The 17,403-nt window shown below is 43.2% G+C and overlaps 1 protein-coding gene across 3 annotated transcripts in view; it reads right to left on the reverse strand.

The window, feature by feature from the left end:
* The window catches only part of dennd1c (DENN domain containing 1C), a 107,645-nt gene that overhangs the window by 75,715 nt on the left and 14,527 nt on the right, over nt 1-17,403 (reverse strand). For 2 of the 3 annotated variants that reach the window (XM_069927453.1, XM_069927451.1), the window contains exon 2: nt 1,026-1,090. In XM_069927453.1, the coding sequence (XP_069783554.1) occupies nt 1,026-1,090 (65 nt within the window). Of the gene's footprint in view, nt 1-1,025; nt 1,091-13,127; nt 13,290-17,403 lie in introns of those variants that run through there. The other variant, XM_069927452.1, reaches the window with a different exon arrangement.

The following is a 17,403-nucleotide window of genomic DNA, read 5'->3' on the forward strand; positions in this document are numbered from 1 at the left end:
TTCCAGCTGCATGGGGTATTAGGGGTAGGGAAGACAGCCATTGCTCTGCCACGTATTTATGACGGGTGGCGCTATAGCACCAGTCGCCCCATCTCCGACGGATCCAGAGGGTGCTATGAGGCGCCACTCGACATGAATGAGACGCTGGAGCAGTCTTTTAGGGATGCTAAAACATTTTAAGTTTTCCCTCCACACTTGTAGCTGGCCTCCAGGCAACATGAAATGGCCAAAGGATCTGCTCACACTAACTATCCGAGACTCTCAGATGTACAAAGCAATATTTATTCATATAGATGAAATACTTGTCCTGCATATGTATTTCTTGCCTGTATGGTTGTGTGTCTGCATGCTTTGCACCGAGGACCGGAAAATGCTGCTTCATTGGGTTGCATTTCTACAAGCAGTTGACTTGACACTTTACCAGCTGACATACAGTTTCTGTGTCGCACCTGGAGTGAGTTCATTCACCAGAAGAATATCAGGACTTAAGGGGTGAAGGGGCTGTCTTGCAATGAACCATGTAAACTTTCCTTTGATTCCTTGTGCAGAAGACTGAAGGAAGGTCTAAATGAAATGTTGCAAAATGAGAGAAAGAATTCAACAGTCAACACAGAGGAACTATTTCATCTGCTGATGTGTTTAGAACATGAAAGTTAAAATTAACACTAGATCTTGCATGGGTGACAGTAGGAATCACATTTTCACACAAAGGACAATGAAAAATTTCTCTCCCAGAGACGATTAGAGCTTTTGAATCAAAGAACAATAGATCTCTTCTGTTACATGCAACAAGTCATTGGATCAAGGTAGGTAAATGGGGCTGATGCACACAACAATTAGGCCACAGTCTGACTGAAGTTTTGAGTGGCCACATCCTGTTGTAATGTATGAAGCAGATGGGGGTGGGGACTTTGCGAAGATGGATCCTGTTAGTTTACGGTCTCATTACCTAGCTCAAAAATATTTCAGAATCAACTTGAGAACAACTTTTTTGTTTATCCTGTATGTAATTTTTGCACACTCACCAACATCTGTTGACTTTGGACACGAGGCTTCAAAAAACCATTCAAATGTCCTTTCTGGGTTCTCTCTAAAAATAGAAAAGGAAATAGATTGTTAATTGATAGTATTATTCCTGAAGTTTATTTAGATATGCAGCATGGTAACAGGCTATTTCAGCCCATGACCCTGTTCTGTCCAATTTACACCCCATTAACCTGCAACCCCCAGTAAGTTTTGATGATAGTAGAAAACTGGAGTCCCTGGGGAAAACCAGGGAGACACAGGGAGAACATACAAACTCCTTACAGACAGCGTGGGATTTGAATCCTGATCATTAACTACTACACTAAATCGTGCTGCCCCTGACTAAAACTTAGCTGAATGGTGCACCAACAACAGTCTAGCATTCAATGTCTCCAAAACCAAGGAGCTGATTGCTGACTTCAGGAAGGGAAATCCAGAGGTGTACAATCCAGTGATCCAGTTCTTGGGAGTCACCATCTCGGAGGATCTTTCCTGGACCCAACACACTAATGGCATCATGAAGAAAGCACGTCAGCACCTCTACTTCCTCAGGAGTTTGCAGTGGTTTGGTATGACATCGAAATCCCTGACAATTTTCTAGATGTGTGGTGGAAAGTGTACTGACCAGCTGCATCATAAGGGCACACCAATATCCTGGAGCATAAAAGATAGTGGGAGTGGGCACAGCCCAGGAAATCACAGGCAAAACCCTCTCCACGATTTAGAATACCTACAAGGGACACTGCATTGGAGAGCAGCAGCAATCATCAAGGAACTACATGACCCAGCACACGCTGTGTTCTCTCTGCTGCCATCAGGAAAGAGGTATCGGTGCCTCAAGACTCAGACCACCAGGTTCAGGAACAGCTGCTTCTCCTCCACCATCAGAATCCTCAACGACAAACTCAATCAGGGCTTTAATTTAAGGACTTAAAGCGGACAGCTGCCGCAGTGATCAAGCTGGCGCTCCAGGCAGCGACTGAAGCCAAAGGCCAGCAGCCCGCACAGCGACACTGGCCCCAACAAGTGAACCAGTGGGTGAATGTCAAGAACAGATTAAAGGCCAGCGACCCCAACATGGCGATTGCCTTGCTGCGCATCCAACAGACAGGGACAGCGCGTGGGGAAGAAGGGCGTTGTTACATAGGAAAGTATTACTCTGCATGGGAAACACGTTTTTGTTATACATGTTGTGATGTGCCGGGGGTGGGGGGGGGGGGGGCCACGGCGGGAACAGTGCAAGTATAAAAGTGAGGTCTGAGCCCTAATAAAACTCAGAACTTAACCTGACGATGCTACGTGTGAGTGTCTTTTTTTGAGTAGCACATGGCTATAATTGGTGACCCTGACAGTTAAGTCAGTATCTAAACCCAGCAATGAGCAAATAGGCAACGGTCTGTGGATGAATCGGCCATGCGTGTGGTTGGAGGCACCGTTCCAGATCCAGCAAATCACAGCAGAATCCACTCGGTACTATCACATGGTGAGCGCCCTGGACCAGGACGCAGCAGGCAGGGTGGCCAGCTTCTTCTAGAAGCCCCCATCAGAAGGCACGAACACCACCTTCAAGGACATGCTGATTGAGACCTTTGGGCTCTCGCGGTGTGAGAGAGGGGCATGTCTGCTCCACCTGGACAGACTAGGGGACAGGCCCCCATCAGCCCTCATGAACGAGATGCTAGCCCTCCTGGGCAAACATGAGTCCTGTATCATTTTTGAGCAGGCATTCTTGAAGCAACTGACCGAAGACATTCAACTGCTCCTGGCTGAAAAGAATTTCAGTGACCCTCAGAAAGTCACAGCACAAGCAGACGTTCTGTGGAAACAGAAGAGAGAGTGCTCGGTGTCCGTGGTGCTTGTCACTAAACCCTGCAGCTAGACTCATGCGGACCCACCGAGAGAACAACAGTGCCCCAGAGAAGGTGATCCAGATGACCAGTGGTGTATCTCCCACCAAAGATGGGGTGCTGGAGCAGGTCGCCATGCTTGTTTCACCCGGGGCCAGCTGTTGCTAATGGCCATGACAGCTGGCGACCAAGACAGCCTCCTGTATACTTGGGACTAGATGATACTTCCTCGTGGACACAGAAGCAGAGGTCAGCGTCCTGCCCCCGTCAGGAACACCAGGAACAGGCAGTTAGGCCCCATGCTGAGGTCTGCCAACAACAGCACGATTCGAACCAATGGTACCCTCAAGGCCCAACTGCTGTTGGAAGGCAGCCTCTTCTCATGGGTGTTCACACTGACCACAGTGGAACTGCCGCTCCTCGGGGCAGACTTCCTGCGTGCCCACAGCCTGCTAATGGACCTCAAGGGAAGGAGATTTGTCCATGCCAAGTCTTTTCAAACTTTCCCCTTTAAAGACGCCAGGCTCCCAGCTCTCCACCTGGATTCCATACAGAGATCGGAAAACGAGTACGCCAAGGTCCCGACATGGAATACAGCACCACATCCTGACCCAAGGCCAGCTGCTTCACAGAAGAGCAAGACGCCTTCCTCCGGAGAAGCTCCAGCAGGCGTAGGAGGAATTCAGGAAGCTGCAAAAGCTCGGCATCATACAGCTGTCGAACAGCCCATGGGCTTCTCCCCTGCACATGGTACCCAAAGCAACTGGGGGCTGGAGACCATGTGGCAACTACTGCCAGCTCAACGAGGCCACAACACCGGATCGGTACCTCATGTTGCACTTCCAGGACTTCACAGCTAACCTTCATGGGGCAAGGATTTTCTCCAAGGTGGACATCATGTGGGAATATCATCAGATCCTGGTACACCCCAAGACAGCCATCATTACCCTGTTTGGCCTTTTCGAATTCCCCTGAACGCTGTTTGAGCTAAAGAACGCGACCAGACCTTCCAGTGACTCATGGATGCAATGGGCTGAGACCTGGATGGCACTTTCGTGTACCTGGTGATAACCTGATGACATCCTGGTGGTGAGCAGGAACCAACAGGAGCATCTGGTGCACCTCTGCAACCTCTACACCCGACTGAGCGAGTTCGGCCTGATGATCAACCCAACCAAATGCCAGTTAGAATTGGAGGCCATAGACTTCCTGGGCCACAGGATAACCAGAGAAGGAGCCACATCGCTACCCAGTAAAGTGGAGGCCATCTGGAAATTCTCCAGACTCAACACGACCAAGGACTGCAGAGTTCGTGAGGATGATCAATTTCTATCACAGGTTCATCCCCTCAGCTGCCTGGATCATGCAGCCTTTGTTTGCCCAGATGGCAGCCAAGGCGAAGGACATCATGTTGGATAAGGAGTCAGAGAAAGCCTTCATAAAGGCCAAGGAAGCCTTGGCAGATACTGCTCTCCTGGCACACCCCAGGTCAGATGCTCAAACGGCTCTGATGGTGGATGCCTCAGGAACAGTGATCAGTGGAGTTCTGGAGCAGTAGATTGAAGGAAATTGACGGCCGCTGGCTATATTCAGCAAACATCTGCAGCCTCCAGAACTGAAGTACAGAGAGCCACTGGCGCTGTACATAGTCACCCACCACCAGGTACTTCCTAGAGGGCAGGTCCTTCATGGCTTTCACAAACCACAAGCTTGATTTTCATCTTGGCTGAAATCTTGGACCCCTGTTTGGCCCGCCAGCAATGACAGCTGTCATACACCACAGATGTAAGGCATGTCTCCGGCAAGGACAACATGGTGGCCGACACACTGTCCAGGAAAAGTATCCATGCACTATCGAGTGGAGTGGACTTCGTGGCACTGGTGGAGGCTCAGCAGAAAGACAAGGAGATGCCCCACTACAGGACTGCCATATTGGGACTGAAGCTCCAGGACATCCCAGTCGACACAGGTTACACCCAAATTTGTGCGACGTGGCCACCAGTCAGGTCAGACCCATCATCCCGGCTGATTGGAGATAACAAGTTTTTGACTCCATCCACAGATTGGCTCACCTATCCATCAGGACTATGGTCTGGCAGGTGGCCAGCAATACGTGTGACATGGATTGCGGAAATAGGTCAGCAGGTGTGTGAAGGTGTGCACGCAATGCCAAACTACCAAGGTACAGCAGCACACCAAGGCCCCACCTCAGCACTTCAAGCCTGCAGAACGAAGGTTCGACCACATCCACGTGGACATAGTAAGATCCTTGCTGGTATCCCAGTGCTTCCGCTATCTGTTCACAATGATTGACTGCTTCACCAGGTGGCCAGAAGCAGTCCCATTGGCAGACACATCCACAACCTCATGCACCAGAGCCTCATCTCATCCTGGGTGGCACAGTTTGGATTACCATTCCACATTATATCTGACAGAGGGGCCCAGTTCATCTCCAGTCTGTGGTCTGACTTTGTTAGCTTGTGGAGTGCCCAGTTGCTTCACACAACAGTTTACCACCCACAGTCCAATGATTTGGTGGCGAGCTTCCACAGGCACCTCAAAACTGCGCTCATGACCAGACTCCAAGGACCCAACTGGGTAGACGAGCTACCATGGATGTTGTTGGGCATCCGCACGGCACCCAAGGAGGACCTCAAAACCTCTTCGGCCGAACTCATCTAAGGAGCACCACTGGTGGTCCCAGGAGAATTTGTACCATCCCCAGGTGGACAGCAGGATGACTCTGCGTTCTGCAGCAGGCTAAGGGAAAGAATCGGCAACTTGGCCCTGGTTCCACCTTCCAGTCACGGACACGCGAGGACCAACGTACCCAAAGACCTGCAGGACTGTGAATATGTTTTCATTTACAGGGGTCTACATCGTCCACCACTTCAGAGGTCATATGAGGGTCCGTTCCGGTGATCCGCAACAATAGGGCCATGTTCAAGCTAGAGGTTGGAGACAAGTCGGAGGTATTCACCACAGACAAGCTGAAGCTGGCACACCTGGACCCAGCACGCCTATTCGAGACACCAGCACCACCCCGAAGAGGCAGACCTCCGAAAGATGCAGAGACTTTGCCTCCAGGCACCAAGGACAATTACAAGGTCAATACCACTGATTCTTGGGGGGGGGGGTGTTCATGTGGCAGCCTGCAGCGGTGGTAATCGAGCTGGCACTCTGGGCAGCAAGCGCTATCAAAGGCCAGCAGCCTGCACAGCGGCACTTGCCCCAACAAACAGGTAGGTGAATGGCAAGGGCAGCTTAAAGGCCAGCGGTCCCAAAATGGCACTGGCTTTGGTGCGCAGTCAATTGCCAGGGACAGCACGCGGGGAAGAAGTGCGTTGTTATGCATGAAAGTACCCTCACGCAGGAAGCACGCTTTTGTTATGCATGTTGTGATATCAGCCAAGAGGGGGCCACGGTGGGCACATTGCAAGTATAAAAGTCGGGCCTGAGCCCTAATAAACCTCAGAGTTTAATCGCACTACACTGTGAGTGTGTGTCTTCTTTTAAGTAGCACTCAACTACAGATTTTTGCACTTTATTGTTTTCTTCCTCTCTGTATTGCAGTTAGTTGGTTTACATTTTAAAATTTATTTACATGTGTACATTGTATACAATTTTTTTGCACTATCAATAAATGGGAATTCTGTGTTGCCCGTAGGCAAAAGAATCTCAGGCTGTATGTGATATCATGTATGTACTCTGACAATAAATCTGAAATCTAATACTGGGGAGAAAGTCCCACCCCTACAGCAACCAAATTTGCTGACCATTTGTCATGAACCAGGGGATACTTCAGCATACACACACACCCATACTCATCTTAGAATAACTGGTTTTCAAGTGGCAGCAGCGCGAAAATTAAAGAATTAAATTATTCTTTGCTTTCCAAGAAATTCTTCTTGCTTACTTTCAACCCAGTCCTCTTTAAGAGTTTCTGTTGCACTCTGTGCTTTTACACGGAGATCCCATTAGAATGGTATGTCAAAACTGTGGTTAAAGTCGGGTTGGATCAGAGTGTTCACAGAGAAGCCAGTTCAGTGCGACACTTACACTGAAGCAGATGCAAAACGCATGGGCTCTGATACTACCCACCTCGGTTGTGTTCACGCAGGTAAGTGAAATGGTAAAAAGGCAATTAAATACCGGCTTTCAGGGGTCAGTGTGAAAGCAACCATCGTAATTCTTTCCAATAGAAGTCCAGCTTCTAATTCCTTTGGAATGCTAAATATGTTTCCCAACCATCTTTCACTATTCAATGGTATTTGATGGATTCGAACTTTGAGACCGCTCTGTTCAATTTGACACAGCTGGGTGATTAATTGAGCTTTGCTGTCCTCACTGAGATTCCACTTTTTGTCTCTACGCTATATGGTTATATTACCACCTGCCCTGGATTCAATTATTAGTGCCAAGCAAAGCTACACCATTCCCTCAACACCTTCTTAATCATCTCCTAAAATACTGCATCTCAATGCCCACAAGCTTCCTGCTGAAATGGAGGTAATTTACAAGGCAAATAGGAAATTGTTCAATCTTTGTTACCTCTTCTTCCTAACTAAGGTCACTTCAAGTTCAGTCTTTGAGCTATTGTGCAAAGACAATGCCTACAGATGAACACAGTTCAAAGCCATTATGGAGACAAGAGAGCATGTCTGCAGAGCTAAGATCTATTACCAGTCTGACTCAGCTATAAAATATCACCCCACAGCAATACTCTAGAAAACCCAAACTACTTGCATAACTTGGGAGCTGCCTCTCACTGAAGGCAGACATTCATAACACTAGTACTGTTGTCTTGAGTGCCAGCACATCCTTTGGTGGATAGAGTGACAGAGTATTTGAAGGTCAAGACCACAAACTTCATGGACTTCAAGAAGTGGGATCTAAACAGTGCGCAAGCCACACATACAGCTGATGCATGTGGAAAATGATCCTGCCCCTCAGTGTAATGGAGGGAAGGTGACAGCAGTCAGTACTGCAGGAGAAACAGAGGGCCAAGTGTTTTAGTGGGGCTCATTCCCCTATCCTCTCAGTGGATTTTGTGGAGACAATGTTGGGGATATATTTCTCGTGCTTTGACACATCTACAGCAGTTAGTCCATGTCTTGAAAGCAGACAGAAAGGAAAAGGTGCAGCATGGAAACATGTTGTCCATGCAGATCATTAATGGCCCATTTTCATTAATCCTACATTACTCTCTACACATTCTCATCAATTCCCTTAATTAGATCAGATTCTATTTATTGTCTTGTAATAAAACAGAAATGTAATATTACATGAAGTTGCCTTTAGTCTGCCAATAAGGCAAAGATTCGCCATTAGCATTACCTGGGGCTCCTTCAGAGAAAGAGAAACAAAAGAGATCCCATCCAAGTCATTTATAGTTTTTACATTATAGTCATTTATAGGAAATCTTCGAAAATTTCCCACAATGCAGGCTGTGGAATGAAAATGAGACTCATTCCCCTTCTGAATTTTTTCCTACAGCAGCCCGAGACATTTTTGCAAGCAGTCCGCAACCACGGGTTAATGGATAGCGCACTTAATTAGAAGTCCCACCTCTTGACTTACCGCACTTCTGGTGTTCAGTGTAAAGTTGTGAAAGGGACCGGAGATTTTGAGTTTTGGTTATTCGTGTGCTAATGGCCACTCCGGAAGGTAGGAAAAAAAAAATTTGAACTGAAAAATTCCATAATTTCTATGTACAAAAACATAATTGAGTGTCTGTGGAAATGCTTCCAGAACAAGAATCCAGTTCAGTTTAAACCAATTTAAACCTCTGACATGATGAGGAAGCCTTCAGGACCCGAGGCCCTTTGGGAGCCCTTCTTGCCCTCAGCATCCTCTCAAATCCAGATTTCGATACCTGATTCTCAAGTCACCAACAGCTTGCTGCCTGTGTATGTCATATATTACCATTCACCTGTACACTCGTGACAATTTACAGTGGTCAATTAAAATATGTACTCTTCTTTTGGATGTGGTACACCCAATTTAAACACATGGGATGCCCAAACACAGATATTGCTAGAGGTCAGGTTTTAACCTGGGTAACTGAAGCTATGAGGCAGCTGCTCTCTGTGCCCATACGCTGTGTGCAGCTTTGTCATGCAGCCAACGAACATAGAGACAACCATATATTCCTTACATACTTTCTGCACCCAGATTACGGCACATCTCCACTCCTCAATCATTGGTTGATCTTTGTGAAACTCCACTGATATCTGGAGTTTTTTTCTCAAACTATGTCCATTGCATCCCAGCCTTCAAAAGCTGTCTCCCCTAGTCTCACCTTGAAGAAGAGCTCAGGCCCGAAATGTCAGTATTACATCTTTGCCTCCTGTGGTCACTGTGAGACCAGCTGAGTTCCTCTAGCATTTCTGTGTTTTAACTAGACTTTCGAGTTTTACTCTTCCAGTCTCCTAACTGCCTACACTCACCACCTGTTCCTTCAAACCAGTCTCCCTACACAAAGGATCTTAGTAAAGAATGCAGAAGTTACAAAAAACATCAATTATGGTTTTTAGACTGCAGATATGTAATGGCACAATCAAGGAATTTTGCCACTACACGGGCCATCTAAAAAGGAATGTGCAAGAATTTTGAGTCAATTCCTGCACCGCAATTTATCCTGCAGGACCCCAGCAACTTTTTGGAGGAAGCCTATAGCGTAAATCGTACCGGAAAAACTCGTGGACGGTCACCCACTCTACTGCATGTCCAACCACTGTGGCTACTGCACTCAGGTATTTGTAGTCTAAAAAGGCATCCAGTGTGAATGACCACACGGGCAGTAATTATGTTAATTTTTTCTGCAATATTCCAGACATTGCAGTTTATACAACCATAATTGAAGAAATTTAATTGAAATCTTATGCTCAAGAATATGTAAAAAAAAGTAGAGACAGGAAATGCGGACTAATCAGGTACCAATGATAAGAAGCTGGACAAAGTTTCACACAGGAGTACAAAGATAGATGTGAAAGGAAATGCAAAGAAGAAAAAGGACACACACCTTGGGGGCCAGCAAAGGAAGGGACTCAACAAAAGTAAATGAGGGTTTAGAGTACAGTAACATCCCTGGTAATTGGCACCTATGGGGATTGGTAGATGCTGGATATATGTATTTTCCGATTGCTTGACAAATACATCTTCATTAAGAAGAAACAAGTTAAAAGACAATGAAAAAACTTCACTCATGAATACAGAAACTTTAAAGCATTTTACTTTATTTTCAGTCACATTATTTGAAAACATTTAACCCTCGCTCCATCTGCAGGTTCTTCCCCCTCCATGGAGCCGCCCGAAAGAAGAACAATAACATTATAGATAATTAACACCCCTTCCACAAGTTTACAGATAAAGCCCCTGATCGGGGCAACTCTTACTAAGCCGAGATAAGGAGAGACTCTTTAAGAGAGTCACCCCAACAGTGAGCGGCATCAACCAACTCTTCATCCTGCGGTTTCACACAACTTTATTCGAACAACTTCTATGAGCACGAACAAAGGACTCCGCTGGCTGAATATTTGCTCCCATCTTCAACGATTTATGTGTTACTTCAGAGGCCATTTGCTCTTACAACTTTAAACTTGCATATTTTTACATATTATTTTAACTTTTAATATTTATTTTCCTCAATTTTTTTGCCAATTGCTAGCAGCTGCTGGTTGCTTGAATTTCAGAAATCATGGATTTTACTGTATATAGCCCTATTTCTGTATCATGCTGTCAATAAAAAATCATTTCTACTGGACAGAAAGGTAGAAGGCTGGATCTAAAATGAAACTAAGGACAAAGATGGCTTCAATACTCTGACCATCAGCAGTGCAGTCCATTTTGACACTGATTTTGTCTCTATAACTGCCTGGACTCCAGTATTTCACTGAATGAGCCTCGCAAAGTTGAAGATGTGGGGAATCTGAACGTGAACATGTAATTTAAATGATTAGTCATGTTGGAGTTTTCCTTCAAATCATCTTTGCGGTCTTGTGATTATAGACATTCATGGGAATAGGAGGAAATTCAGCAGCTTAGGCATCTTTTCTCATATTACTGGATCATTGTTGGTCAGTTTCTCTACTCTGTCCATTAACTTCATATCCCTCATTATGTGTGCACAGTTTATTGGACAGAAATTAAACTCCAGAAACCTGCCTGAAATGTTATCCTTATTCAGTAAAATCCCTGTGATCTGGAATTCAAGCAACCGGCAAAAAAAAATCATGGAAAATAAATGTGTAAAAAATACGGAAGTTTAACATTGGTGCGCCTCGCCATTAGTTCTCCATTCATGCAACACATAGTCTCAAGCAACCTGAAAACCTGCTTATCTGGCGTCTACCAAACCTGGATGCCGGGGGTGGGGGGTGGGGGGGGGGGGAGGTTTAACTGTACCATAACAATGCAGTCAAATATGCACCTTCATGGTTTTGTTCACTTTAATTTTTCTAACAGAGTAGAACATTAAAGGTACATTGCTTGGTAGTGGTAAGAGAATATAGTTTAAGTAACTGCTCTGTTCTACCTCATTTTAGTTCAGCCTCTTTTGATGGAAATCTTGGGAAACGACTAAATGTTTGAATGAGGCACAGATGTCTAATAATTCTGGAGATAAGACCACGAGACCTAGATGGGATAAAGGAGGTGGGTATAGTGGAAGATAGGGAATAGGGTCCTTGTGGAGCCAATTTTAAACATGTTCCAGGCCAGCTGATGCCAGCTAGAAGGAAGAAGCAGAGGATAACACTTTGGTATGTTAAAATTACCAGTATTGTTTTTTAATATTTTTGCATACAATCAGTTGAAAACGTCAAGATTTGATGACCTGATAAAGCTTTCTAATATACTTAGAAAAATATGGATTAACTCTACAAAAGGCACAATGAAAAAGAAGCATAACAAAACATTCATACCTTGGTGAAGGCTTCAAGCCCATAATGCTGGTTCCATATCTTTATCTTTGCTATATAAAGTGCACTGTCTGACCTGCTGAGTTTCTCTAGCACTATGTTTTTACTTGAACCATGATGTCTGCAGACTTTCGTGTTTTAGTCTTCTCATTACAAAACCCAATAATGCAAGACAGTAGATCATTTGTAGGAATCTCTTTAAGTGAGTGCCTTTGTTAAGCTTCACGAAGAAGCAAGTCATAATGTGAAAGTTATCAGCAATATCAATAAAGTAATTGAATATAAGCAGTTAGAGCTATCTAGCTAAAGAGCAGCTAAGTGTGGGTTCTATGAAGGAAGAATTGTGTAAGATTGTTGACCAGGAGGTGAAAACCAGACAAAAAAAAACTTTCAAACAATTCTCTCGATGGTCAAGTCAAACAAAATACATTTATCAGAAAGTGTAATAAAATTAGCATTGCCAAAAAGGAAAATTTTCTCCTCTAACCATTTTAAAGATAAGGCTTGTATTCTACTTGGTTAATAAAATCCTGTAAAAGTAATTGGTTAAAAATTGGTGGAATAATGTGCAATTAGATCCGAAAATGCTGAAAACACTTAGCAGGTCAGGCAGCATCTATGGAGAGAGGAAAAGTTAACATTTGGTGGAAGACTCCTTTCCAGAACTGGAAAAGATAGAAGACAAGTACATTTTATGCACAACAAGGTAGCATTTTCAAAAACCAGACCATCAGCAGTGGCTTACAAACTTCTCCCTGAAGGCTGTTCAACATCCGCCCTCTGTGGTATTTCATGGGTTTCAACTTTCTGAACATTTTGTGAGGATCAAAGCTGCTGTTGAATAATTTAGAGGTTCAAGATCATCTGAGCATTTGTACAAGCAAATTTGGTGAAACAACATTGACAGAACAAAATTGAAATGGTCTGATACTTGTCAGGTAATAAACCTGCTGTGAAGGTTGAAATCTCACATTAACTTCCTTTCTGCAGCAACCATTTTGTCATCGCTTGACACCCTGCACTAACCTGCAACATTACACTCTGCCAATCTTTGCTCACCCACTGCACTTGTCAAAAGCCGAGAAAATACATTCAAAACAGTCTAAAGGAAATCATTGCTTAAATTTCCTTTCTGTAATACCAAAGTAGTAGCTGTTTCAAACATCACCAAGGCTGTGGTTTAAGTTTCTTTCCTCCAGACCCATATTTTTCTTAAAATAACTAACTGCCACCGAGCACCAACTGAGCTCAGCAATCACGGAGAAGGGAAGAAATCTAGAGGAAAGAAAGACGCATTTCACAATCTAGTTTTGAAAGTTAATGAGTTTCTTACTTGATCCTGGATCCCATGGTTGTCTACATGGCCAGTGATCCCACCTGCAAAGAATCCTAGTTTGGATTTGGACAGATCATGGAGTTTGGGAAGAGGGTAGAAAAAGTGCCAGTATGGCAGTTAGATGAGAAAGTGTTCTGCCAGTACAATGATACTGTGATCCTTCCGTTAGACTGTATAGGAAGTATGGTGTATGACGTGTTTCTCTACCAAGTGCCTCTAAATATAGTGATACCACAGATTTTTATGCCGAGAAATTAATTTGTGTAGCACTGTGTTTATGATCAGTGTCTAAGTGAACTTCAATATTTCTACACATTTACAAATTCTGCAGTTCACTTAATTCACCTTGGCATTTTCATGCATGGTATCTGCAAGCACACGTTCCATTTCATACATTTGGGATCCAGAGGGAATGAGTTCTTTACCATATGTTGTTTATTTGGAGTGTGAATGCTGTTATATCTTTCTTCTTCAGAAACATTGAGAGCAGGGTCGGTGCCACACTATTTTGTGCCCTATGCAAGGCCAACTACTTGTATCCCCCTAAAAAATTGCCAAATTCAATTTTCAAAAACAGATGTTTAGAGAAAAAATGAAAAGCACAAAACTTGAAACTGCTACATTTATTTTAAATTGCAAGAATAATAAATCAATCTTTATTTTTCTCAAATACAAAAGAAAATATTTTGGCGCACAAATCATTTTGAACTAAAGGGCACTCGGTAGAATGCATACCTCCGCCAAGGGCAACACAACATTAATACATTTTACTTCACACACCTTTAAGTCTATATAGCTTCCAGTCTTCATTTTTTCCACAAGAATGATGCAGTATGAAAATGCCCCTTTGGCCCATCAAGTTTGCTCTGACTTTCCTGTAACAAATCTATGCTATTCCCTTATTTTATTTTCCCACCTCTCTCTCTGAAAACCAATAAGAACTTTCCTGAGTGGTAACCATTTACCTTTCAAGCACCAAAAGATGGTGTACTTTATAAATGTTAAATTCTGTTCATGGTATAAGAATTGCCTGCAACTAGTGAACTTGGAGGAATGAGAAGTGAGATTGGACTGTGAACCAAGGAACTTTTCTGAACTTACACACACATTACATACACAAACGCTTAGAATCAGAAGCAGGTTGTTAAGTTAAATAAGTCAATAGAGATAAGTTAACATTTGATTCTATTTTCATGTTTAAAGATAATTAAAAGCACACTTTTGTTTAAGTAACGCTTTGTCTTGGTGAATATCAATTGCTGCTGGGTTTTGGGGTCCTCTGGGCTTGTAACAAACTCAACACCTCCAGTCCCAGTCACTTCTTCATTAATCTTTTTTTTAATCTTTCCAGTTTAATGACTTCCTCTCCAATGACCTCTGGGCTGAACACTCTCCTTGTTGAGAATATTTTGCAACATATTTGATCCTGGCGTCTGCATTGCAGGTACAGAATTTCTGTCCACTCCAATCACCTTGTCTCCAACCACCCTTGTTGTGCATTATGGTGCCACTGATTTGGCTATTGCTGTCATTTTCTCCTGAGAGGTCATCACCCAACAGTGTACACTGTAATGGAGGGGAACAGCCACAGGGAAATTATGCACTACCTGTCTTTCCCTCCTGAGAGACACCCACCTAACCAAATGCACATTATGCTTTCTGCATGACTCTAAGTGAATTCAATTGCCACTACAATCAATCCATGTGGCCTGAGAGGAGCTGGATTGGACACACTCCCTGCAAGCATAACCCCAGGAGAAGCATACCACCCCACTGACTGGTAACACTTTTTAACAATTCAAAGGAAATAAAATATCATATCTTACTTTGTTGCTGCCTCGCCTTCTTCATTGAAGGCCGAGCTTCATCAAAGCCTGTAGTTTGCCCTCAAATGGAACCCTTCTTAAAATGGCCATTCCCTTGAAAATTTCCTCCTTTACTTTTTCTGCTAGGCCTACAGTAACAAAATAAATAGCTCCTCACCTGATACACACTTTTAAAATATTGTATATATTCATATAATCGTTGATACTGTGTAATAGTCGATACCTTCCCCCACCCCTAACTTTTTGGTCCAAAAATTGGGTAGTTTTGTAAAAGTTGACCCCCCCCCCCCTTATTTTTGGCCCCGATCATCTGCACATCAAAGCTCCTGATGTCCCAATAGGGGATCCCCACCGAGCCACCCACCCACCAAAGCTCCCAACACCCCAGCTGTGGACTTCCCACCCAGTCCTGGCCATCTGAGCTCCCGACGCCTTGAACAACGCAGGTACTTACTGAGGTCAAAAGTTTGACGTGCGTAAACGTCGACCCCTTTTTTTGGCCTAAAAAGTGGTCCAAAAAATTCAATGATTACACAAGTACATATGGTGGTCTCAGCCGTGCTTCCTCTTTTCTGGAACTGACAGTACAGCTGACCTATTTAAAGGGCTATTTTTCACTTTCCTTCGCAGTACATTGCACCATACATTGGACGTAAATTGACCCAGAAACTTTGGGTAAAGTGCTCCACTGTTCACCAGTTGATATTTATTTCCACTTGCACAAATATGGTATTAACTGCATGAACTGGAGGCTTGGAAATGGCATCATAAGGAAGATATTCCCTGGGGAGGGTTTGGAGCCTACCGAGTTGCCTTTTGCAGTCACTTCCAGGAAATGTGAGCAACAGCTCTGGCAGCAGGAGGGTCAATCTCTTTTTGTGGCAAGCAGCGGTATGATCCAGGATGGAGTGAGGATAGTGGACTTTGGCTGTGCCTGAAGAATATCACAGGCTTGCTCCATCAAAGGGTTCGTGAGATGCCCTCATTTCCCAACTGTGAAAGTGTGCTCTAGGTTCTACCAAAAGTCCTGTGATATCTTTACAATGTTCCTTTCATGATGTCAGGCATTTGCAGAGGACTTTATTTTTTTAAATTTTTTTTTATTTTTCACACTATAAACCACATTGATCAAGATACATACATTATCCTTTTCAAATATATACAGTGTCGTTTTCTCCCCCCCCCTCTTCCCATCCCACCCTCCCTACCTCCCCTCCCATTCATTTAAAGTTCAGAATCTAAGATACATTAAACCCGTCAATGTTGTCGCTCAATAAAAATAAACAAGAAATTCTTTTCATTCCCTTCTCCTTCTGTCATTTTAGGTGGTGGAAGTCCATGCTAGGATTTCTCTATTGTACTTCATGTATGGCTCCCATATTTGTTCAAATATTGTAATATTATTTCTTAAATTATATGTTATTTTTTCTAATGGAATACATTTATTCATTTCAATATACCATTGTTGTATTCTCAAATTATCTTCTAATTTCCAGGCTGACATAATACATTTTTTTGCTACAGCTAGGGCTATCCTAACAAATCTTTTTTGTGCACCATCCAAATCAAGTCCAAATTCTTTGTTTTTTATATTACTTAGGAGGAAGATCTCTGGGTTTTTGGTATATTGCTTTTTGTGATTTTATTTAATATCTGGTTTAGATCTTCCCAAAATTTTTTCACTTTCTCACATGAATTGTTGTTCCCATTTCCTTTTTACAGCGAAAACATCTGTCAGATACTGTTGGGTCCCATTTATTTAACTTTTGAGGTGTAATATATAGCCTGTGTATCCAGTTATATTGTATCATACGTAACCCCGTATTTATTGAATTTCTCATAGTTCCTGAGCATAATTTCTCCCATGTTTCCTTCTTTATCTTTATGTTTAGATCTTGTTCCCATTTTTGTTTAGTTTTACCATTTGTTTCCTCATTCTCCTTTTCTTGTAGTTTAATATGCATGTTTGTTATAAATTTTTTGATTATCATTGTGTCTGTAATCACATATTCAAAATTACTCCCCTCTGGTAACCTCAGACTGCTTCCCAATTTGTCCTTCAAGTAGGATTTCAGTTGGTAGTATGCCAACACTGTATCGTGAGTTATATTATATTTTTCCTTCATTTGTTCAAAGGATAATAATTTATTTCCTGAAAAGCAATTTTCTATTCTTTTGATCCCTTTTTTCTCCCATTCTCTAAAGGAAAGGTTATCTATTGTAAAAGGGATTAGCTGATTTTGCGTCAGTATTAGTTTTGGTAGTTGGTAATTTGTTTTATTCCTTTCTACATGAATCTTCTTCCAAATATTGAGCAGATGATGTAATACTGGAGAATTGTACCAATTTTTCATCCCATTTATATAATCTATGTTCGGGTATCTTCTCCCCTATTTTATCTAGTTCTAATCTAGTCCAATCTGGCTTTTCCATTGTTTGATAAAAAT

Source organism: Narcine bancroftii, chromosome 3 (genome assembly GCF_036971445.1).
Source record: "Narcine bancroftii isolate sNarBan1 chromosome 3, sNarBan1.hap1, whole genome shotgun sequence".
Lineage (NCBI taxonomy): Eukaryota > Metazoa > Chordata > Chondrichthyes > Torpediniformes > Narcinidae > Narcine > Narcine bancroftii.